The 24,981-nt window shown below is 33.0% G+C and overlaps 1 protein-coding gene across 2 annotated transcripts in view; it reads left to right on the top strand.

Annotated features, from left to right (window-relative positions):
- The window catches only part of LOC142332941 (uncharacterized), a 176,888-nt gene that overhangs the window by 91,613 nt on the left and 60,294 nt on the right, over positions 1 to 24,981 (top strand). For both annotated transcript variants that reach the window (XM_075379656.1, XM_075379655.1), the window contains exon 2: positions 2,354 to 2,414. In XM_075379656.1, the coding sequence (XP_075235771.1) occupies positions 2,390 to 2,414 (25 nt within the window). In that variant the 5' untranslated portion in view covers positions 2,354 to 2,389. The remainder of the gene's footprint in view (positions 1 to 2,353; positions 2,415 to 24,981) is intronic.

The following is a 24,981-nucleotide window of genomic DNA, read 5'->3' as shown; positions in this document are numbered from 1 at the left end:
ATGGATGGATTAAAATAAATTTTTAGTCGCTGATCCGTATATTTCTGTTTCACTTATTTGGATGTTTAAAAAAAAAATTATTTACTGTTCTTTAAATTTTTAATTTAATATCTTTTAAATATTAATATTGCACACGATGTAGAAAATAGATTTGTTTTCTTTCCGATAAAAAAGGCCGCTTATAAATTTTAGTCTTATACAGAGTTTTCATAAAAGAACGGTGAGGTTTTGAACGTGGATTAAATGAAAACAAAAACACTTAATTTGTCATCTCAAACAGTTTTTTTATAAAACTAATAAATTTCAATATGTCCACCATCAGTCGCTCGGCAAATATCCAATCGATACTTCGGATTACGGTTACAATCGCTTCATTTATCATTTCCTTTAAGTGACGTAGGTTACTTTCCTTTTTGCGAATAAACATATATTCGCAAAGTTTCAGGTCTGAACGTCTTGGAGGTCGGGTAGGTTTTTTCCGGCCTACCCATCGATGTCCAAATTTTCCATACAAAGCCCGGCTGACGAACGCGTGGTTGCATCATCTTGTTGGAAATGAATTCGTTGTATGTTTTGGAGTTCATCCGGTTGAGGAAAGCCCTCAAAACAATTTGAAGGCAAATTTTAATCGTCAAAACTTAGCCTTCTCCGACGAACAATCAAACATGAAGGAATCACTTCTCTATAAATCGCTATTTATCCCTTTGTCGCGTTTCAATTTAGCATCAAAACCTAAAGAAATGAAATTTAAATGCGGGTAAATATGAAATTGACGAAGGACCATCTATTCGCAGGAAGGTTAAGAAGCAGAATAAATAAACCCGCCAAAAGGTAAAGGGTGTCCCATACAAAACGCAACCCAACCTTATATTGGTAGGTATTGAAATAATAAAAAGGCATGTATAAATGTAAATGTAATTTTTATTATTACCATCCGTTATCTTACATTTAGAGTAAATGTTGGAAGTGGCCGCCATCTTCTTGAATACAAGCTTCAATTCTCTTTACAGCGTTTCTTGCAACTTTTTTTCAAAGTTTGTGGCTGGATATTTAATTCAGCTTGTTCAATATTGACTTTCAATCGTTCAAGTGTTCGTAGTATGTTGCTGTAGGCTTTTTCTTTGAGGTAACCCGGTAGAAAAAAATCCGCCGCAGTCAAACCTGGAGATCTTGGTGGCCACAAGCCTCGACCGATAACACGATTGCCAAAGAATTCCTCGACGAAATCAAAAGTTGAACCTGCGTAGTGCGATGTCGCATCGTCATGTTGTAGCAAGCAGTGTCTGTCTTCCTCTTCCAAGAGTGCGATGAACCGAAATAAAATATCCTGATATCGTTCTGCATTAATGGTGTACTCGAAAAAAATAGGACCTATTATTTTCTTCCGCGATATCGCGCACCACACGTCCGACTTCTGCGGGTGTAATTGTTTTTCGTGATAAACGTGGAGATTTTCAGCACTCCAAATTCTACGGTTCTGGCTGTTACGTAGCCATCCGAATGAAGCCGTGCTTCATCTGTGAAAAATAAAGAACCCATAACATTAATTCCCTCGCGCAGAAATCGAGGGAATCGTTGACAATATTGTAGCCGTTTTTCTTTGTCGGGCTCAAGAAGTCGATGAACCGTTTGAATGCGATAAGGTCGTAATTGTAATTGTTTGGTCGCCCGATGAACGGTTGATTTAGACAAATTAATTTCAGCAGACAAACGTCTGATCGTTTTATTTGGCGAGGCGAGTAATCGGTCTTTGGTTTCAGTGACTGTATCTGTATTCAACACTGACGCAGATCTTTTGTGTTCCTTGTTATTAACAGAACCGGTCTCTCTAATTTTTGCGACTAACCTTAATACTGATGTTTTGTTAGGAGCTGGTTTATCTGGGTACTTATGGCGAAACAAATCTTGCACTAATAAAACGCAACCCGTTTTATATGGGACACTCTGTAGTTCAAGGCTCTTCCAAGTACAGTAATGGGAGTCGATCGCACTTAAACTTCGTAATAAGATCGTCGTTTCTTTATTAAGGATGAAAACAGATCATTATCTATCAACGAATTTCTTTTTGCCGACTCAAATAATACTATATATTGATTTTTCTCCGCTCTATTGAAGAATCACGTTTAATAAAACGGAGCGAGGTAAACTTCTCGGAAGCCGTCATCAGTACTCGCAATTGCATGGAAATATCCAGCTGAACTATTAACAGTTTAACCCGATCTTCACTGATCAAGTAGACTTGAACAGAAGCGAACATACATCTAAAATATCTACCTTTTTAATCGCTTAATTAATTTAGTGATTATTTTTTTATGTATTTAATTCAAATTTTTGTTTCTTTTATTTGTTTCAGGATACGTAGCGGCCATACGGCCCCGATGGTATTATCATGCAGTTACACCTAGTCCTCACAGGTAATTATTCCAAATTATTTCTTCTTATCGTTTATTATGTTAATTTAATTTATTTTTAGTAATGAATTATTTTAGATATGTTTTCCTTTTGATTGACGGGAGTAATCAGAGTGGATGATCGGTGACATATTTAATGTGTAATGATTATGCATAGTAAAGATTTAGTAACTCTGTCGATTATAAACGCAATGTTTTATTTTTTAAAGGTACAAGAGTGTAGCTTGTCGCATCTGGTTTCGCCTAATGATGCGTGATACATAGCCTGCCGCGGCATCCGTCCTCGTTAAGGCTGACTAAATATTGTTCCTTCGAAATACAAATGTTGAAACAGTAGGTCGAGTGGAAATTTATTTTTTTTATAAGTTATTATTTAGGTCGACCTTTTAAAATAAAATTAAAACAAATAAATAAAGAGTAATAATTATAATAATAATAAAATTAAAACTGAAAAAGTAGACAAAAGTTTTTATTGAACTTTCTCGGAATTTGAGTGGAACTCTAAATTTATATCTCGCTTCTTTAGTAATTAAGTTGAAGAAAACTGTTTTTACCTTATTTTTATTTATTTAATTATTATTTTTATCTGAAGAAAAATAATTATACATTAATTTAATTAAAACGTAAAACGTTTCACAAAAGTTCATAATTTTGTACGGTTTAATTTTTACTTCCTTGTACGAAGTGATCGTGAAAAATTTCGGTTTTCAGATTTTAACGGAAATATCTATTCTGACCATCCCTGAATCCATTTTGATTAGTTTTGGGGTGACGTCTGTAGGTACATATGTATCTCGCATAACTCAAAAACGATTAACAGTAGGATGTTGAAATTTTGAATTTAGGATTATCATTTAGTTGTACACTTCCCCTTTTGATTGCAATCGACTAAACAAAAAGTGTCCAAAAACCTTTCTTAACTGCAGTAATAATTTCTCATTGAGAGCTTTTCAACTATATATCATAAGCGGTTTGGTTTGGTTTGCTTGGCATTTCATCCGCTACCACCCCATTCGGTCGCCCTAAAGTATAAGACCGAATGTCTGTGCCACAAACGGTTACTGATGTTCGAAACAGTTTAGCGACGACTGTCCTAAATAGCTTCTAGAGCTAACCTGAAAGCGTGGTACCATACACCACTCGCTTGCGTGTCTCACCGCCCGCTTGTCATATATTTACTAAAATTGGTAGGCGCACCCTGTCAACTACTAAAACATATATAATTATCAATAATTAAATTTATCTCGTCAACAACACCAGTTCGCTGCCACGCCTAGGCCGCTGAGTGCCAGCAAGTGCCTATCCACCATTAAAGCGCTTGGAACCTTAATCTGGTTCTTTTCCCTTAAACTACTGATGTCGGTTGAACTAAGCAATCGCATCAAGGAACTCTCATACGGTCTGACAATGCGACTGTTGCCACATTGTCTCGCCGCTTGTGAGTGACCAACTTTCCCCTTAACCTCTACGTTCCAGGGTGGTCCGGTACCCAAGAGCAGAACAGTCAAATATCAGGTGTTCGTTCGACTGGATCTCCCCGCAGACGCACAGGTCATCAGCTGCCAGGCGGAACCGAAACAAATATTGGTTTAAATTTACCTGGTTGGAGAGCACTCGGGTTCCTGTTGCCCTTAAAAACAATGGAGAGGCATACCATCCCCCCAAATCCTGTATAAACTTATACAAGGAACATGACCAAGGAACACCGGTATCCACGATCTAGTATTCAAACTCGTGTAAAAGTATCTGCCTTTACTAGGACTTGAACGCTGGAACTCTCGACTTCCAAATCAGCTGATTTGGGAAGACGAGTTCACCACTAGACCGAACCGGTGGATACGTTAATTCCACCTACTCTGAATTTTCTACACCGTTCTCTCACAGAATGATCACTCGTTACATTAATATCGTAAACTCCGCACAGCTGACGATGGATATCGTTTGTAGATGTTTCTTCTGCTTGCAAAAAACAAAAGACGTCACGTACCTCCCAGCTGGCAGGAGTGGCAGCAATCGCCTTCATATTTCATCCCGTACTACTCGAGCAGTTCAGAATAATATGGCGACTGATTGTATACGTGACGATATTTGAGCTTAGATGATGTCTATTGCGCATGCGCTATGTTGTTATTAAAACCGGTTTGTTTGTAACGCCTCACCGGAGATTAATTTATAAATAGCCTACATAATTTTTTATTATTCGTATATAAGCGCTTTCGTAGCAGTTGCTTCTTTATCAATTTTAAATTAGTAGGAAAAAGTGTCTGTTTTTTTCCAGTAGTTTAATAAAACTTAACGGTAAATGATAACTTATTTTAAGTTTCTTGAATTTTTAATATAATAATTTTTAATAAATACTCATGTATACTCATCCGTTGATGTAATTAACGATCATTACGATAGCAGTCGTGAGAATATAAAAAAAAAGCTGACAATAGAGTTATAAACTTTGTCGTTATGCGGCTACTAGCGGCGTCGGTTGGTACTAACGAAACTCGGCCAGTCCGGGTTAATTCTTTACACTTTAAATATTATTCATCGGTTTAATTCTACTACTCAGCTGTGATGTCAAAACATAGCAGACGATTAAAACATCATTTTTAGGGTTGGGATGCGAATTTGCAGAACAATTTTTTTGCAGATATTATTATATTTTTAATTATTAATAAATCCGCCTAAGAAAAATCTGGCCTTAATCGGGCGAAATCTCGAGATACGGAGGATGACCTTATTCTACAGTCTCACCCCGTTGATCTTTTAAGTTGAAAATTTAATTGCACCAATGCCCCGAATATAGAAGAAATCTGACAGATTTTGGTCAAAATCGGTCCAATAGTTTTGGAGATATAAGGTGATTTAGAGACCAACACCGAACACACCCGCGTATATACGAAGTTAATATCCTGTTTTTTTGGATTCCTTAAAGATTTTTTTGATTAAAACGTCAAGATCCGGTGATGCCGAAATTGGACCGATTACAATACTTTCCCTTCTAGAGCTACAGCTCTGCTTTACCGCCATCTAGCGGGGAAAATTGAAAAACAACCAGGTTAGTTTTTTGTTTGGATACAATGGGGCACGGTAGGATTTTTATTTTGCCGTATTCTATTGTTTTTTCTTTTCCATTATTCCTTCATCATTTAATTCTGCCGTTTCTTTTTTTCTTCCGACCACTGGATCTTAATTCAATTATTTTTTTTAATCTATCAATTTTTGGATTTTTCCTTAAAAATTTACCTATATTCCTCATCAGAGATCTTTTTTTCTTTGAAACCTTTTCTTACTTCTGACAACCGGTTTAATTCAGTTTTATTTTTAAAGTATTCGAATATGAATATTAAATAACGTTGAATTTTTATTAAAATAGTATTTTCAATTTATTTTGTTAATAGTACGTTTCACCGTAAATCATTTATTAACCTTGTATACATATAAGATTAAGCTTTAATCCCTTTAAAATATAAATTTAAAAAAAGAAATAAAGGTAAAATTTCACTCTATTTCATATTTATTAACTCGTAAATTTATGTAGGCGATCATTGTGCAATATGTAACAACGACCTTCTCATTTGGAAATCAGTTTACAGGTATGGATACGACAAGATCTTATTTTATTGCATCGGGTTTATTATGTAAGAAGAACCAGACACCGTTTTAAATTGCAAAAAATATATACACATTTATATTTAAGACTACATAAAGTTACAATATTGCTTTATATATAACCAGTTTAGGCTGTAAGAAAAAATTAACGCCTCTCCCCCCCCCCGTCGTCATAATTTCTTGTTGATTTTAAAATATAGCTATCTCTTATCTACGCTGACGGTCTGTTTTTTATTGTTGTGTGTGTGTGTGTGTGTGTGTGTGTGTGTGTCTAAAAAAGAACTTGTACTCTATTTCGTTCAAGTAACCCGTGCAGAATTCCCGCCTGATATTTATGTAATTATAAACGCGCATTTGATTTCTTCATAAAAACACCTTCATTTACATAAAATTAATGGTATTTTTGCATTAAGCAGTAGAGGGAGGAACGAACACTCGTTTTTTATCAATCTCCAGAAATAAAAAAGGTTCTCATTTCCTTTTTTTGTAGAGGAGTTTTTATGGTGGTCTGTAATAAATTACTCCGGATAACTTATACCCAAGATTTATAAAAGGAAAAATTATACGTATTATCTTCACAGACGATTTGGAAATACTATTAATCTGTTTTGGTCGTTAAGTTATTTTAAAAAATATTTTTTCAACTTGTTTTAGTTTTTCCTTTTCTTCAAAATAGAAATTGTAATTACCAAATTTACGTTCTGATAAAGCAAGCATCTGTGCGAAGACCTAAACAAAAAGAAAAACAATAAAGCAGTAAGAAAACAGAAAACGTAATTTAAAAAAATAACGATTAAATTCTTCTTTTTTTTGGGGGGGGGGGAGCGAAAAAAATACATTTTGATACTAGGCTGCAATTTATTACTAGACTATTTTTCAGTGTTTAGTATTCTGCTTTATACATAGTGATTCAAAGAAACGGGAAATTAAAAAAATTAAATAACGTTATAGAAAAATTTTTTTTAGAAAATGAATTTTATTTCATGTAATTGTACAAATGTTGTCATTATAGGATACATACATTTTAGTTTATTTTTTAAAGATGACATCTTGCAGGTGACCTCCTCTTCTACGTAAACACTCGCGAAGTCTCTTTGTTAAATTGTTCATGGTTTGACGTAACATCTCAACTGGAATTTCCGCAATTGTTTCTCGGATCTTTGCCTTCAGTTCTTCCGTTGTAGCAGGTCTACTGCGGAACACTTTGCTTTTATGGTGACCCCACAAAAAGTAATCGCAAGCTGAGAGATCGGGCGATCTGGGAGACCATCTAATGTCACCGTTTCCTGAAATGACACGTTATCCAAACAATCGGCGTACAGCTGACATCGATATTCGTGCAGTATGTGACGTTGCTCCGTCTTGTTGAAACCAGGCTGTGTTAAGAATCGGTGGAAATCTCTTTTGTTGTTCCACAACAAAGGTTTCAAGTACGGCTACGTAACGAGTCGACGTCACTGTAATCGCAAGACCGTTGTCATCCTCAAAAAAATAAGGACCTATAACACCGTAAGATGACATAGCACACCACACGGTCACTTTTTGATTAGTTTCGCCGTGTCTTCTGTACGTACGTACGTAAGTATGTACTTCGCATAACTCAAAAACGATTTTTTTTATAATTATTAATCTCCGATTGTAAAAACGTTTTTACTATAAATAATAATTCAATAATAATAAAAATAAAAATATGAAACGATATCAGAAGTTATTAATGAAATAAAATTATATGTACTTTTCATTTAAAAAATGTGTGTATGTAATTTAATAGGCGTACAAGGAAGTTATGTAGTGTCAACATCAGATTTTTTCCTTCAGGTTTTTTTTCAATTTTATTTTATAAAAATATGAAAGGTTTTCGGGTATATATATCTTTTTAATGAAAGGGACTTTGAAAAGGATGTAGAATTTGCAGTAAATGTGTGGAGTGAAGAAATTCAGAAATGTGGCGTACAGTTTAGTGTTGAGAAGAATAAAGTGATTGTGCAAGGCATAAAAAAAGAAAATTCAATGGACTTAACTATGAACGGTAGAAAAATAGAAAGGGTAAAGGGTTTACCTATCTGGGAACAGTTTTTTCTAGGGTTGGAAAAATGGTTAAATAAATATGTAGAAGAGTGCAGAAGGCAAGTGGATTCTATCAGAGTGTAAGAACTCTGGTTCGGACCAGGAAGATAACCTTTGTAGTATAACAGAGTTATGTATAAACCCTACTTTGTGCCATTTCTTACCGACGCGGCAGAAACTTGGACAGGTGGCAGAAAGATGGCGGGTCGCGTACAGGCAACAGAAATGAAATTCAACAGAAGACAAGAATAGGGATAGGGTAAGGAGCGGTATGATTAGAGAGGAACTGTAATCGGAGAGCCTTGTCGAATCGACTGGAAGACCAAAGCTCAGATGGTTTGGGCGTATTGAAAGGAATGAGAAATCGTCAACGGATGAGAAAAGATTACCAAAAGGATGATTCACGCAGAAAAAACAGGTAAAAAACCAAGGGGTAAATCGAGATTGAAATGGATGAATACGGTGATACAGGAAGTGCACAAGAGAGCGGATGTAGTGACAATAATGGAAGAGAGATGGTTCGTGGATCGAGACAGGTGGAGACATTTTGTAGAAGGCCCAACCGGAGGAAACTTGGATTAAAGGGAACTGAAGAAATGATTTAAAAAAATTATATTTCGCATCGATTTCTCAAAATTATTCAATACATGGTATTAGGATGAATTATTTCAACATGTTGACTGTCATGAGAGGGGATTCCCCTATCGGTGTATTTGTGAGATTGTCCCATATAAAACGCAACTCAACCTTATATTGGTAGGTATTGAAATAATAAAAAAGCATGTGTAAATGTAAATGTAATTTTTATTATTACCATCCATTACCTTACATTTAGAGTAAATGTTGGAAGTGGCCGCCATCTTCTTGAATACAAGCTTCAATTCTTTTTACAGCGTTTCTTGCAACTTTATTCAAAGTTTGTGGCTGGATATTTAATACAGCTTGTTCAATATTGACTTTCACTCGTTCAAGTGTTCGTGGTATGTTGCTGTAGGCTTTTTCTTTGAGGTAACCCCGTAGAAAAAAATCCGCCGCAGTCAAATCTGGAGATCTTGGTGGCCACAAGCCTCGACCGATAACACGATTACCAAAGAATTCCTCGACGAAATCAGAAGTTGAACCTGCGTAGTGCGATGTCGCACCGTCATGTTGTAGCCAGCAGTGTCTGTCTTCCTCTTCCAAGAGTGCGATGAACCGAAATAAAATATCCTGATATCGTTCTGCATTAATGGTGTACTCGAAAAAAATAGGACCGATTATTTTCTTCCGCGATATCGCGCACCACACGCCCGACTTCTGCGGGTGTAATTGTTTTTCGTGATAAACGTGGGGATTTTCAGCGCTCCAAATTCTAATGTTTTGGCTGTTTACGTAGCCATCCAAATGAAACCGTGCTTCATCTGTGAAAAATAACGAATCCATAACATTAAGTCTCTCACGCAGAAGTCGATGAACCGTTTGAATGCGATAAGGTCGTAATCGTAATCGTTTGGTCGCCCGATGAACTAATCAAATTTATTTGGCGAGGCGATTAATCGGTCTTTGATTTCAGCGACTGTATCTGCATTCAACACCGACGCGGATCTTTTGTGTTCCTTATTATTAAGAGAACCGGTCTGTCTAAATTTTGCGACTAACCTTAATACTGATGTTTTGTTAGGAGCTGGTTTATCTGGATACTTATGGCGAAACAAATCTTGCACTGCACCCACTGATTTCGTACTGAAGTACGACTCGACAATGAAAACACGTTCATCTAGCGAAAACACCATCTTATCTCTAGCGATACACTGAACGTTATGATTGCATTGTTGTTACTATCGGTAGTGTTCTACTGCGTCGCCGCGATGTTCAGATGTTGGTCGAGTCCATTTCAGTAACGAGTAAGGGAGTAACCTTGACTTTTGAAATTTCATGGATGAGTGATTGATGGGGTGCGTTTTATATGGGACACTCTGTATATATATATATATATATATATAGGGGTTCCAGATGTTATGATAGTACAGGATAAGTTTCTACAGTTCATTTTCGCAATTACGTTTCCATAAATTCTGACATTAACAGCTCGTTATTAATAAATATTTTTCGTTTCTTCTGCAATTCCGATTTTTAATAGTCTATAGTGAATCATACCACCGTATTTGGATCTCATTAATCCGTTAAAATGTTCGATGTTAACGCTTGAATTTATGATTATAATTTTGATTCTTTATTAGTAATGGATATCATTGTTATAACATTTTCAAATATTTAAAAACAGAGATGGGAGATATCCTTCTTTCTTCGGGATGCTAAAATAAATGTATAGTTCGTGAACACATCAAAGGACAGGTTTCGATATGACGAGATGGTTTAACAATGTGGTAGAAGGCCAAACTACACCATGGATGAATCTAATGAACGACCGGACTAACAGTGATTGTTGCTATAAACCAGTAAAAAATTACATTTACTTTTTTTTATCGATAATTTTTGGTTAATTTTTTAACAACTTTAAAATAGTTTCTATTTAAAAACTATCTATTCATAAAAAACAATTTTTTTTTTTGTTATAATAAAAATGTTCCACCCTTTTTTTAATTATTATATATAAAAATATATAAATTTAAAAAATCTATTAACTAAAAATATTTGAAGTAAAAGTTATTTCTCATTTCATTTACATTGTTCACAATATAATCTACCTGCTATAAATAGTACATTGTAGAGATATAATGCTAACGCTTACGTAACTTTGTATTTTCAAATGAAATACGTCGGCTATATTATTAGTATTATTATTTCTAGTTTAATTAAAGTAAAACCCTATCTGTCGGAAATTTAACTTACTAGATCAGAATTAATAGTAATAATAATAATAGCAATAGGTTAACGTAATTTTATAATTAAAATAATTATAGATTACCGTGCTTGGGTTATAGCATATCCGTAGTTCCCGTATCTTTTTTTAACAATTTTAAGGGAATTATTTATTAGACTTCTGCCAACACTGAATGAGTTAGACGGTTCCAGAAAAAAAAAATCTTACTTCCATGACATTTCACTTGTAATTTTATTTTTATTATTACTATTATTTCTATTAAAGCTTAATATAAATTCTCTATTCTTAAAATATTAATTTAACACATTCTTTGTAATACCACTACAATAAAATTAAATTTCCCTATTTATACTTATAAAATTTCCCTCCCCATCGTTTTTAAATAGTAACGTAATGGGTGAAAGTTTAAAATACGTGATATAATGACTATACTACAACAGATTGTATATATATATATATATCTTTCTGTGTGTGTTGGTGGTGTTTTGGTAGTAGTTCATAGGCTGCTTTCATTTATAATTGACAACTCTCATCTTAAGGGAATTCTTTGTTTTTTGTTTCTTTTTTTTATTACTTTATTATTTATAATTGACATATACGTATAAATAATGGCGAAATAACATTGATATTCATCGGAATATTTTCCTGTAGTGCGTTTAAATTTAAGAAAAATGTAAATATTCATTCAAATCGGCAAATAATTGTTAAGGTTATTCATCCGGTTTTACACCCAGTACTGGAGAAGCATCTCTGGAATTCATTTGAAGCTTCATATAAACATACGTTTTATATTAAAAAAAGTTTTTTTTTCTTTAATTATGAATAAAAAAATTGTTAACGACATTAATATTTCAAAGATTAAATAATAAATAAATGTATATTTTTTCTGATCGGTACGTAATACATTATTTACATCACGTCAGAAATGGCTGCAGGCATTTACTCCGTGAATTAAAAAAATCCCTTTCGGCACGCCAAAAGGCACCGGTGGGACAAAAAAGTAGGGGACAAAAAAGATTTCCACCTTAAAGTTAAGAAAAACTTCAAATTTACTCGATACGATAATGGTGGCATGTGAAAAAATGTTTCACATGTTTAGCGAACGACAAGCCCCATCTTCTTACAATAGCGATATTTTGGATCCAGCAATTATATATTTTAATATTAGATATTTTGCTGATCCAGCAATATTTTGGTCATCCCTTACCGTAAGGGTTGTTAATATCAAAAATTGTTACAGAAAAAAGCTTTATGTAATGTTTAGAGGACTAACGACCACATTAAACCGATTCGATGATATGCCTATTAAGGGAGGTGTGATTTTATTTGTTTTCGAAACCCCATTTTTCCATCACCTGGACCAGTGGTTGGTGATATCAAAAAACTTTACTACTTAGATAAGTTTTAGGCCCTTATGCAAAAAATTGTAGAAACTTTAAACGAATTCGATATTTTACTTAATAAGTATGTTATAGCGATTTTTTTGGGGTTTTTTTTTGCAAAACCCCCATTTCCATCCTCATGATCCAATTTTGCCAGTTAACGAACTCGACCGAGATATTTAGTCGTTTTATTTTATGTATCAATTCGAAGGTGATTGACGCGAAATTACGGCAGTTATCGTAATAAATATATACAAGAAAGAGAAATAATATATATATGGCTTATATATATATATATATATATATAAGCTTTTGAACTGACGGTGGTTTGGGGTCTGGGGGATGTGAAACGCGAAGATATGTGGAAATTTTCCGGAAGTCGAATCATGGTACCCATTACAATAGGTTTTTTCTTATGAAATCTACCTAAAAGGATCTTTTCCAGAATTTGCCTGGATTACTCAAAGGATAAAATCTTGATCGGACAACGTCACAAAATACACAATTAAATGTAAAAAAGTAAATAAATATTGCCGACTATGAATATTTGACGATCTTCGTGGCGGAGCGGTAGTGTCTTGGCCTTTCGTTCGGAGTCCCGGATTCGAATCTCGGGCAGGCGTAGTAAAATTTCATTTCCATGTCCCACGCACAACCTTCAAGCTTATATGGCGATATCAGAAAATCTGATGTGGACACCACATGACTTCCTTGTTTTCTTTTTTTTTGTCTTCAGTCATTTGACTGGTTTGATGCAGCTCTCCAAGATTCCCTATCTAGTGCTAGTCGTTTCATTTCAGTATACCCTCTACATCCTACATCCCCAACAATTTGTTTTACATACTCCAAACGTGGCCTGCCTACACAATTTTTCCCTTCTACCTGTCCTTCCAATATTAAAGCGACTATTCCAGGATGCCTTAGTATGTGGCCTATAAGTCTGTTTCTTCTTTTAACTATATTTTTCCAAATGCTACTTTCTTCATCTGTTTGCCGCAATACCTTTGTCACTTTATCCACCCGTCTGATTTTTAACATTCTCCTATAGCACCACATTTCAAAAGCTTCTAATCTTTTCTTCTCAGATACTCCGATTGTCCAAGTTTCACTTCCATATAAAGCGACACTCCAAACATACACTTTCAAAAATCTTTTTCTGACATTTAAATTCATTTTTGATGTAAACAAATTATATTTCTTACTGAAGGCTCGTTTAGCTTGTGCTATTCGGCATTTTATATCGCTCCTGCTTCCTTGTACGCCTATCAAATTGCATATATTTTTAATATATTTATTTTTTTTATTACATTTTTTTTATTATTGAATTATTATTTCTTGTAATTTTTTTTACAATCAGATGTTAATATTTGTTAATAAATCAATATATTTAAATTAAAGAAAAACGTAGAAAAAAGGAGATGAAGTCGAATTGGAATCGATGTGCCTTCTCCTTATAAGATCCAAATATTTCATTAATTAAAATTTTATTTGGCTACAACTCTGGAACCGATGAAAATAAGGACCATATGATATATCGTTGAAAATCTTTCAACGAGGGCTTATTCTCAGTTAAGAGAAAGTCCAAAATCCAATTTTTTTTGGATTTTGGGCCTTTTTTGGACACTTTTGGTTCAGCTGATTGCAATAAAAAGGGGAGGTGCACAACTAGATGTTACAACAGTCATCAGTCCAAAATTTCAACATCCTACGGCTAATCGTTTTTGAGTTATGCGAGGTATATACAGTTATGAGTTATGCCGTAGTGAGGTATGCGCCGAAACTAGTCAAAATGGATTCAGGGATGGTCTAAATGGATATTTTCGTTGAAATCTGGAAACCGAAATTTTTCGCGATTATAATACTTCCTTGTACAAAGAAATAATTATAATAATGTATCACTTAACCATTTATCGATTGTATAAAGATAAACATATAAAAAAAATTGTTTTTTATCGGCAAAATTTAATTTATTTTTATACTTATTTACTAGAATTTTTTTATTAACTTTATAATTTTCAAAAAAAATATATGTATCTTAAACAAGACAAGGTTTATCCTAAACTAATAATAAAAGTAATTCCTTTGCGTATTTTACTACACTTATATTCATTTTAGTAAATTTTATATTTTTAATTCTTTGCAACTTTGCTTTCTTTTTCCTGTTTAGCCTCCGGTAACTACCGTTTAAATAATTCTTCAGAGGATGAATGAGGATTGTGAATGAAGTGAATGAAGTGAAACATTGTGAATGTATGATTGTGAATGAAGTGTGTCTTGCACATTCTCAGTTCGACCATTCCTGAGATGTGTGGTTAATTGAAACCCAACCACCAAAGAACACCGGTATCCACGATCTAGTATTCAAATCCGTGTAAAAATAACTGGCTTTAACTAGGAATTAAACGCTGTAACTCTCGACTTCCAAATCAGCTGATTTGGGAAGACGCGTTAACCACTAGACCAACCCGGTGGGTTTAATTCTTTGCAACTAAAATTCATTTATATCACCTATATTTCTTTCGCTTAGGTATATTATTATTTTTATTTTTGTAATCTTTAAAGGATTAGTGCTACGAATGTTTTAAGGATTCCCCTTTTGCAGATTATATGTTTAAAATTATTTATTTATGTGTAATTGTGATTATTATTTCGGTATTAAATTATCTTCTTTTGTAATTTTTTATTTATTTATATTTCTTACGTTTGATATTCTATTCTTGAATTTCTACGCGTATGTGTGCATATATACAGAGTGATTCACGAAAAATGTAAAACTCTCAGGTGAACGTATCAATTATAAGTGAAAATAAAGAAGGAAGTTTAATGTGAAAATAAATTTGGATACGCTTTGTTAACGAGTGTCGGCTGACGAAAAATTTCGCCCTGTTTTGTAAAAATTAAGCCACACTTTTCTTAATTAGACACCCAATTTAAGGAGGAAGTTTAGTGATTTTATCTGAAATTTCATCTGAAACAAAGTACGTCCCAGAACTGTATTTTTAATTGTTTTCGAAAAATCTTGGGTAAAAAACAAAAGATTCGAGTCTAAAAGCTTTATTTTTCGCGTAAATTAAAAAATGGGTATTAACCCAAAAAAGAATTTAAACGGATTTTGTATTTCAACGAGCGCATCACCCGAACGGCCTCATACGAGAGAGAGTCAACTACGCGTGCAGAATGTGCGCGTAGTTGCTAATGGATAAAACTGAAATTGAAAAATAGTGAAATAGAAATTAAATTATGCGTTGGTTTCTCAAAGTTGTTTTTCTGCACGCTATTCAAAATACAGTTTCATTTATTTGCGTCTGATTTAAATTATCTTTATTTAAAAGCTTAATAAAATGTATACCTATATATGATACAATTTTATAAAACCGAAATCATGTCAAAGTAAATACACCAATTTACCAGTATGCCCGTTAAAATATCAACCGTTTAGTTATTATATATATCAATCTATTATTATATCTTATTATATTACACACACACCCGGCAATAATTTAAAATATTTTACTTCAATATAATATTTTTTCGTTTATTTAATTCAAAGAGTCTATGTTTGCGCGCGCGCATACCGTATTTAATTAGTGCGGGTGTGGCGTTACTAGCAGCGAGGGTCTGCATTCGCTAAACTAATGTAATTTCACAATATAAATGGAACGAATTTCGTTTGTATCATCGACAGACTGATGTAACCGCGAGGCTTAACGCACCGGGTACCTAGTCGACCGGGCGATCGAGTTCGAGAATTGGCCAAAACCGAGTTACTTTTTTACACTTCATTTATTTAATTCTACCGCTGATTCGTGATGTCACAACATAGCAACTGTTTAGAGCATTTTTTGGGTTGGGGATGCGATTTTGCGATATTGTTATTTTTTAATCGTTAACAAATGCGCCTAGGAAAAATATTACCTTAATTACGCAAAATCATGAGATAGCGAAGATGACTTTGCTCTACAACCTCACCCCGTAGACCTTTTAAGTTATATAGAAGTAATCTGACCGAGTTTGGTCAAAATCTAGCGTTATTTTGACGGGAAAGTAAAAATTCAGAATAACATTGTTTCAATTGTTTTTTTTAATGTTTGTTATGTTATTTTCTTTGCTATGCCTGACCGGGGGATTTGAACCTGAAACCTTTCTTGGATGATAGGGTGAGATGCTACCGCTCCACCACGAAACTCGGTTAGAAATCTGTAATAAATTGGATGTTAAATGATTGTTTGATTTGAATTTGGCGATGACGTCAGTTCATCGAAATTTTTTTAAGGATTAAAAATTTATTATCTTTTACTTCTTAATGAATTTTCTTTTGTCGGTTTTTAAAAAAAAAAATTTTTATTACTTTTAAGACCATAATGGATCACTTTAGTTTATTTTTTTTTTTTGGCAAGTTTTCTTTTCTTGCTGATTTGTTGTTTTTCAGCTTTTCTTTTTTGCCAGTAATTTCTAAGGGTTTCAGATCTTCTTGTTCAGAGTACACCCGGCTTATTGTTTTCTTGGTATTGATAGGAATCTTGTTTCTTTATTTTTTAATTTCTCATAGTTTCCGGTTTTCGTATTTAGGTTTTCACGGGTTATGTCTAATTCTTCCATGTCTTTCTGTACTTCGTATAACCGGTTCGGTCTGCTTTTCTTGTTCCAGAAAAGTTCAATTATCCGTCTGGTAAGTCTGTTCTCTTCCGTTCTGAAAATATGTCCTAGAAAGGAAATTCTCTTCTTTCTAAATTTATTAGTTATCGGGATGATCGTTTTGTAAATCTCTTCGTTTGGATAATTCTCCAAATCCCGTCATTTTTATTGTTTTTCCCGATGCATCGTCGTAGAATCTGTCTTTCAATCTTTTCCAGTCGGTTTTATATATATTTTTTTTATTTTTTTTTACGTGTCTAATCGGAAAAAAGTATTTTTTTTTTTTTTTTTTTTTTAAATTAATCTCAACGTCAGTAAAATATATCTCAAAAATTTAAATAAATATCTTGGGAAACAATTTTACAGTTTCATATTTTAGTTAATATTCCTACTTTGAGTAATATAATTTTGTTTTCTTTAACGATTTTTTTACGGAATATGCATTTTTGTAAATAAATATTTAGAAGATAAAATATTAAATTAATTACTTAGTATAAAAAAAAAAAAACTATTTTGTGTAACTCTTGTAATAATGATTTTTCCGTTTGTTATTTATTAAGTACTGATAACAGGAGAAACTTAGGGAAATTTAGTTAATTTATTATAAAAACTTTTAAAAAAATAAAGGCCTTTACCGTTTTATTTTCTATATTCTTAAGAATAAGATAATAAAAAAGATACTGTAGTTTTATTTACATAGATTACTATGTATTTTCACATGACCTTATGGTGTAGTGATGAAGCGCGTCGCCAGCCAGTCACAGGAGCAAAGGTTCAAGGATTCCAACCGATTTTTTCTTTTATTTATTTATTTATTTTTTAATCGGTTAGTTATTGTAATTGTTTTATTCGATATAAGAAATACAGTAATGAGAAAGCGAAACACTTGATGCGGAACATAACGGACCAACTTAAGCGCGTTTCCATCGTATTGTAAAATCTTACGTTCGAATTTTTTAAATATTATACCAAAAATAAAGTTATACACGGGTTTTTCTTTCTTTTAATCGAATCAAAATTTAGTTCAACCCACCGGGGACCGGTAAACTCGTCGCCGTAAATCAGCTGATTTCGAAGCCGAAGTTCAATTCTAATAAATTTTCATAAAAGTAGTTGCTTTTATTCGAACTTGAATACTAGATCGTGGATACCGGTGTTCATTGGTGGTCGGGTTTCGATTAACCACACATCTCAGGAACGGTCGAATTGAGACTGAACAAGACTACAATCTACTTACACTCATACATACTATCATCATTCATCCTCTGAAGTAATATTTTACGACGTTTCCGGAGGCTAAACAGAAAAAGAAGAATCGTGGATTTTTGGTGGTTAGATTTTCAATTAACCGCACGTCTCAGGAGTAGTCGACCTGAGTTTGTCCAAGATTAAAAATTTACCGGTACAATTACATTACACTGATAAGTCGCTAACGACTTTATTTGTTCATGTGATTATAGGTAGATAAAAGTATCTTTTTAAAAATTAAAATTTATATTTGTAGGATTGATTAATTAATTAATTAAATTTAATTTAATGGATTAAAAAAAATTGTTAAATTTAATCTAATATCTGGTAAATTAAAACCGGTATTAACTATGAAAATTTTAAAATTCGTATTAAATTGTCAGTTTTGCTTTTATTTTTCCAAATTGTTATAACACATTTGATGAAATATTCTTTGTTAGTACGAATGTGTTTGTATGTGAACGTGTGGTTAATTTATTGTCCTTTGTTTGTACGAATAAATTTATCAGCTACATAATTTGTATTTTTGCGCTTTCAATCTCAAAACGGTTCACCTAAAAACCAATAGTTTATTAAATTCTACTGAATTTGAATTTAGATTAACGCACGGACTCTTAATAGGTGAGCAATTTATATCTTACTGACCAGGCCCGAATTGCGGTGAATCACCTTTAACGCTGCTACTACTAGCGCCACTATCGGTCGCATATGTTACTATTCTCATCTGTTGTTTATCAGTTGCAAACTGTTCACGGCTCGGTGAAGTGTAGTTTTGGTTTTTGATGTTGTGGTTTTTTAAAATGCCTTATTTAACTGAGGAAATGATCGCTACAGTAGAATCTTAAATAGGTTCTGTATCCTTTCGAGAAACGCATCACGGAGTTCGTTAAAACTTCGTCGGTAAGAGGCGACGAAGTCAACGTTTACAGTTGTAAACGTGACCTAATCTAACGGCGAAATGAAAATGGGAAAAAATAAAATAAGCCTGAAAACATTATATTTCAGTTCAGTTAGGTTTGTAATAAAGAATACTTTCATAAAAAACCTCGAATTTTATTAGACAACGTTTGTTTTTCCATTTGATGAACCGTGGGACTCGAATATGTCACTTTATTATTTTTTTATTGGACCTTTACAAATCACGCCGCTAGATAGCTGTACGTGGTAGCACTAGGTAGCGTACAAAAACTTTATAACGTACTTGAAATACTAAAATTTAAAAGAAAATATACTACAGCTTATTTTAATAGTAAATGCTGTTATGTAAATGAAAGTATTGAAGATGAAACAATTTGTTTAATTCCCATCACTTCTTAAAAAAAATAAATAAATAAAAGTATTAGTTTACAAGAGATTATAGTAGTTTTATTAGGAAAAAGAATAAATAAAAAACTAAATAGAATAAATAATAAATAAAAATAAATTAGATTGGTAAAATCAAATTTAACGATAAAAATTGAGGGTTACACTTACAAAGTAATAAGCGCAATATTACATCACGGATTTTCGATTCGTAAAGATCATTATAATAGTTTTATTAAAAAATAAAAAATATGGTACGGAGTGAATGATATGACTATGAACAAAAAAAAATTGGTCGTGAAATTCAATGTGATTGTTCTAACGCAATAAATTTTAATAATAAACCCATAAGATAACAATCAGTAATTCATAAAAAAATTAAAGCATAATGTAAAAAACGCAGTAATATCCAAAAAAATTATAATGAAATTGTAAACCGTACGGTAAGAGTCTCGCAGGTACGCTCAAAAAACAAAAATTTCTGTAATGTAAATAAAACTGTTTTTAACAAAACGATGCTGATATCAAAAAAGATAAGACACTACAATTCTATTGTCAAAATCTGTTATTAATTTAGAATTTTCTTTAACAAAAAATACATGTTAAATTTATGTAATATACAATAATACATAATAAACCATATTTAAGCATTCCATACAATAAGCAAAAAAAATAAAAATTTGTTACAAAACTCTTACCGGCCCGATGTCATTTATATGTAATATATATCACATTTACAGAATACAATTTTTATGATTAATCGTTATTTAATAAATGAAATCGGGCCGGTAAGAGTTTTGTAACAATTTTTTTTTCTTTTTTCGTAAAGCAACAATGTTTATTCTGTAGTGGTTCGGTTTTAAGTTGTTCACCTGATATAAATGGCTATCCAAAGATAATTCGTAGTTTAACAAATATTTGGGAATATAAATCGAAAGTATGTAATACGTTTTCATCCAGACAGGATCAATGATCCGGGGTACGTCAAACCGTCTGTCCGCCCGCACCTTGCGATATATTAACCGGCAAAGAATAGGATTATGGATAGTTCAACATCCACAACTTTCGTGGCAGAAGGTCCACGTAAAAACCCTTCGTCCTGGAGATCCTCTGTCTTCGCTGGCAAAGAGGAGGAAGATTGTCGAGTTTAGCGACAAAGAATTCAATTGTTCAATTTTTTTTTACTTTTCTTCTCAACTTTCAAGGTCGAATTCCAAAAAATTTAGAAATGTGTTTTTAGATATTTACATGAAAATTACAAACCAAAAACCAACTTGATATCTTCATTTGTTACCAAGAAATGAAAAAAAAAAATTGCCGGAATTAAAAAAAAATTCCATTTCAATCTTTTGAACTCAGAGTTTCAAAAAGTCCTTTCTCAGTGGGCACTGACACCGTAAGAAGAACATGTATACAAATTTTCATTAATTTATCTTCAGTAGTTTTTGCTGGGTTGATGAATCTCTCAGTCAGTCAGGATATGCTGTTTGTTTTTTTTTGTTTTGTTTTTTTATCTTCAGTCATTTGACTGGTTTGATGCAGCTCTCCAAGATTCCCTATCTAGTGCTAGTCGTTTCGTTTCGGTATACCCCCTACATCCTACATCCTACATCCCTAATAATTTGTTTTACATATTCCAAACGTGGCCTGCCTACACAATTTTTTCCTTCTACCTGTCCCTCCAATATTAAAGCGACTATTCCAGGATGCCTTAGTATGTGGCCTATAAGTCTGTCTCTTCTTTTAACAATATTTTTCCAAATGCTTCTTTCTCATAGATTTGCCGCAACACCTCTTCATTTGTCACTTTATCCACCCACCCTGATTTTTTAACATTCTCCTATAGCACCACATTTCAAAAGCTTCTAATCTTTTCTCCTCAGGTACTCCGATCGTCCGAGTTTCACTTCCATGTAAAGCGACGCTCTAAACATATACTTTCAAAAATCTTTTCCTGACATTTAAATTAATTTTTGATGTAAACAAATTATGTTTCTGACTGAAAGCTCGTTTCGCCTGTGCTAATCAGCATTTTATATCCTTCCTGCTTCGTCCATCTTTAGTAATTCTACTTACCAAATAACAAAATTCTTCTACCTTCATAATCTTTTCCCTCCTATTTTCACATTCAGTAATCATCTTCGTTATTTCTACCACATTTCATTACTTTTGTTTTGTTCTTGTTTATTTTCATGCGGTATTTCTTGCGTAGGACTTCATCCATGCTGTTCGTTGTTTCTTCTAAATCCTTTTTACTCTCGGCTAGAATTACTATATCATCCGCAAATCGTAGCATCTTTATCTTTTCACCTTGTACTGTTACTCCGGATCTAAATTGTTCTTTAACAACTAGTTCTATGTAAAGATTAAAAAGTAACGGGGATAGGGAACCTCCTTGTCGGACTCCCTTTCTTATTACGGCTTCTTTCTGATGTTCTTCAGTTATTACTGTTGCTGTTTGGTTCCTGTAAATGTTAGCAATTGTTCTTCTATCTCTGTATTTGAACCCTAATTTTTTTAAAATGCTGAACATTTTATTCCAGTCTACGTTATCGAATGCCTTTTCTAGGTCTATAAATGCCAAGTATGTTGGATTGTTTTTCTTTAATTTTCCTTCTAATATTAATTTGAGGCCTAAAATTGCTTCCCTTGTCCCTATACTTTTCCTGAAACCAAATCGGTCTTCTCCTAACACTTCCTCCACTCTCCTCTCAATTTTTCTGTATAGAATTCTAGTTAAGATTTTTGATGTGTGACTAGTTAAACTAATTGTTTTGTATTCTTCACATTTATCTATTCCTGCTTTCTTTCGTATCATGACTATAACACTCTTTTTGAAGCCTGACGGAACTTCCCCTTTTTCATATATATTACACACCAGTTTGTTTTATATATATAAAGGAATCCCAATTTTATGAATATGATATTTTTCTACTGCTCATACCTTAAAAGTAAAGAAAATCCATTTTCACTCTCCACCCCCAAACACATTTTGATATATATATATATATATATATAATTTTTTTTTTAACTGCAAATTTAAAAAAGATTCTCTTTCTTAAATCGATTACAACTTCATGGTGTACGGAAATAGGACTTCAGGCGTCCTGTAGTCAACGTGTTTAGAAAAATTGAATAAATACGTGATGTAGTTATGAAATAAGATTATTTTTTAACGCTCACACGTGGCATATGGTGGCCCGGCCAGACGGTTTAAGATCGGAAATGCGATATTCGTGTTCATATATCATAATATTAAATTAAGTAACAGAAACTATTATGGAAAGACGTTACATTATTATAAGAATATAATAAATTACTATTCGACCCAAATTACTTTATTTAATATTTACATATATTCAAGCCTTACCCTTCGACAAATTAATTGAATTATTATTATTATTGATTTTGTTGAAAAAATTCCCTTGATGATCCCATCGCGAGTTATTCTGGATAAAAACTTTAAATGAAAAATTAAATAATAGAGTGATATCTTCTCATTTTTTTTCATCCGGAAGGTTCTTCGTTTAGAATTTCGGGCATTCGTGGCAATTTTTTGTAAAGTACAAAAATTATTTTATATTCCGATCGGGTCGGTCTAGCAGTTAACTCGTCATCGCAAATCAGTTGTTTAGCAGCTGACCTTCGAAGTCGAATGTTCTCAGAATTAAAAACATTTTCCTTGTAAAATTTAGTTGCTTTTACACAGATTTGATTACTAGACAGTGGATACAGGTTTACTTTGGCGGTTAGGATTCAATTAACCTCACATCTCAGAAATTGTAAGTCTGAGTCTGTACAAAACTACCCCTAGTTTACATGTCACATGCGTACCTCATTTCATTGGGCCGTAGGTGGAAGGGTTTACTTTTAATTACCGATTAAAGATCACGATTTACACGGTATCAATTTCTCGTTCTTTTTCCTTTCCCGAAATGCTTTCGCTAAACGTCTTTGGTTTTCTCGTCTTTCATCTGACCGGGTGTTGTTCCTGGTTTTGATAATTTCTGGAAAGTTCGACTCTCCATCTACTTTTATAAATTTCGTTCTATCTTAGTGAACTTTATCCGAATATTACGTATAATTTAAGCTTTGGAATTTTTTATTTTATCGTTTCGAAGAATAATGGAAATTCCATCCTGTACACTTTTATACGTTTCACGGTAAATTTTCAAACGGCGGAAAACGAATCGAGTTTTAAATTACTTTCTTAAAAAGGTTTTCATGACATTTCGAAGGTAGTTCTTCTATAATATCGGGTAATAATATTTTTTATAATATTCTTCCAGGAGAGGTATTTCAATAGACGGTTTCAGAGGAAAGTCATTTTTTATACGAAACTTTTTTTTTGTAAGTTAACTGATGTTTACCTTCCCGCTATAACATCTAGTATCCCCGTGCAATATTATATTATATACCTTTTAATTACTATTTAGATGTTTTTAGATAAAATTTATAATTTAATATCAACGAATAGTAAAAGAAAGTAATGCAACGAGATTTTCCTTAACGTACCGTACACAAGGACGTCCTACATATTTCTGTAAAACAATCGCGTACATAATTAATCTGTTGTATACTGAACATTTTATTCCCGTGTAACTTGTAATTAAATGCTGCGTATCCGATAAATCAAATTTTTGAATATATCGGGATACACAACACACACACAAACACAAACGCACACAGGCGCGAGCGCACAAGAGAATATAATTCTTAGATTTCTCAGAAATCCGTTTCTAGGCTCGACTAAGTATTTGTATTGGAAGAGTTAATGTGTTAGCTTTTGTTTTAATTTTTACGTTTTTGTGTTCGTTTTTTTATTCAGTTATCCGAGAAGGGGTCCTTTACACCCCTCTTGGATTTTGTTAAATTCTGTTTATTTTTAGTTAAATTTTATATATTTTTTGTGTTTACCCTTAATTTAATTCTAGTTTTACGGCTGTGATATTAATTTTAAATGTATTTTAAGAAAGTTGTCATATTAGATATAAGATTTATGTTAAATTTTTTTAGGCTAGTTATAGTTTTTATTATTTTTTTTTTTATAATACCATTTTATTCCGGGCGATGATAACACGAAAACGTTTTTTTAATTTTTTTCAAAAAAAAAATTACAAAGCGTTCTTCTTATTTTTTTTGTTAATTTAATCTCGTGACCACCGTTAGGTATTTACTTTAGAGGATGAGATGAATGATTTGTAGCGCGTGTGAAAAAATGCCAATGCCTGACCGGGATTCGAATCCGGGACCTCCGGATGAAAGCCCGAGACAATACCGCTCGCGCCACGGAGGCCCGCGAAAGTAATCTTAGAATTATTTAAAGTAAATTTTTCATAATATTTCCTGAACTTTAATCGCGGTTTGTGTTTTGTCAGTAGAAAGATTTGGTAACTAGAACATCGACTACAGTAATAGCGGTATAATTATATCTATGGGTTTGTAGCCGCTTAACGAACATCATAATCCCGTTAAAAGACCGTGGGAGGTCTTGTTTTATTTATGTTCT

This window comes from Lycorma delicatula, chromosome 12 (genome assembly GCF_047948215.1).
Source record: "Lycorma delicatula isolate Av1 chromosome 12, ASM4794821v1, whole genome shotgun sequence".
NCBI lineage: Eukaryota > Metazoa > Arthropoda > Insecta > Hemiptera > Fulgoridae > Lycorma > Lycorma delicatula.
The sequence above is the reverse complement of the archived record's forward strand: the minus strand, read 5'-3'. Positions and strand labels throughout refer to the sequence as shown.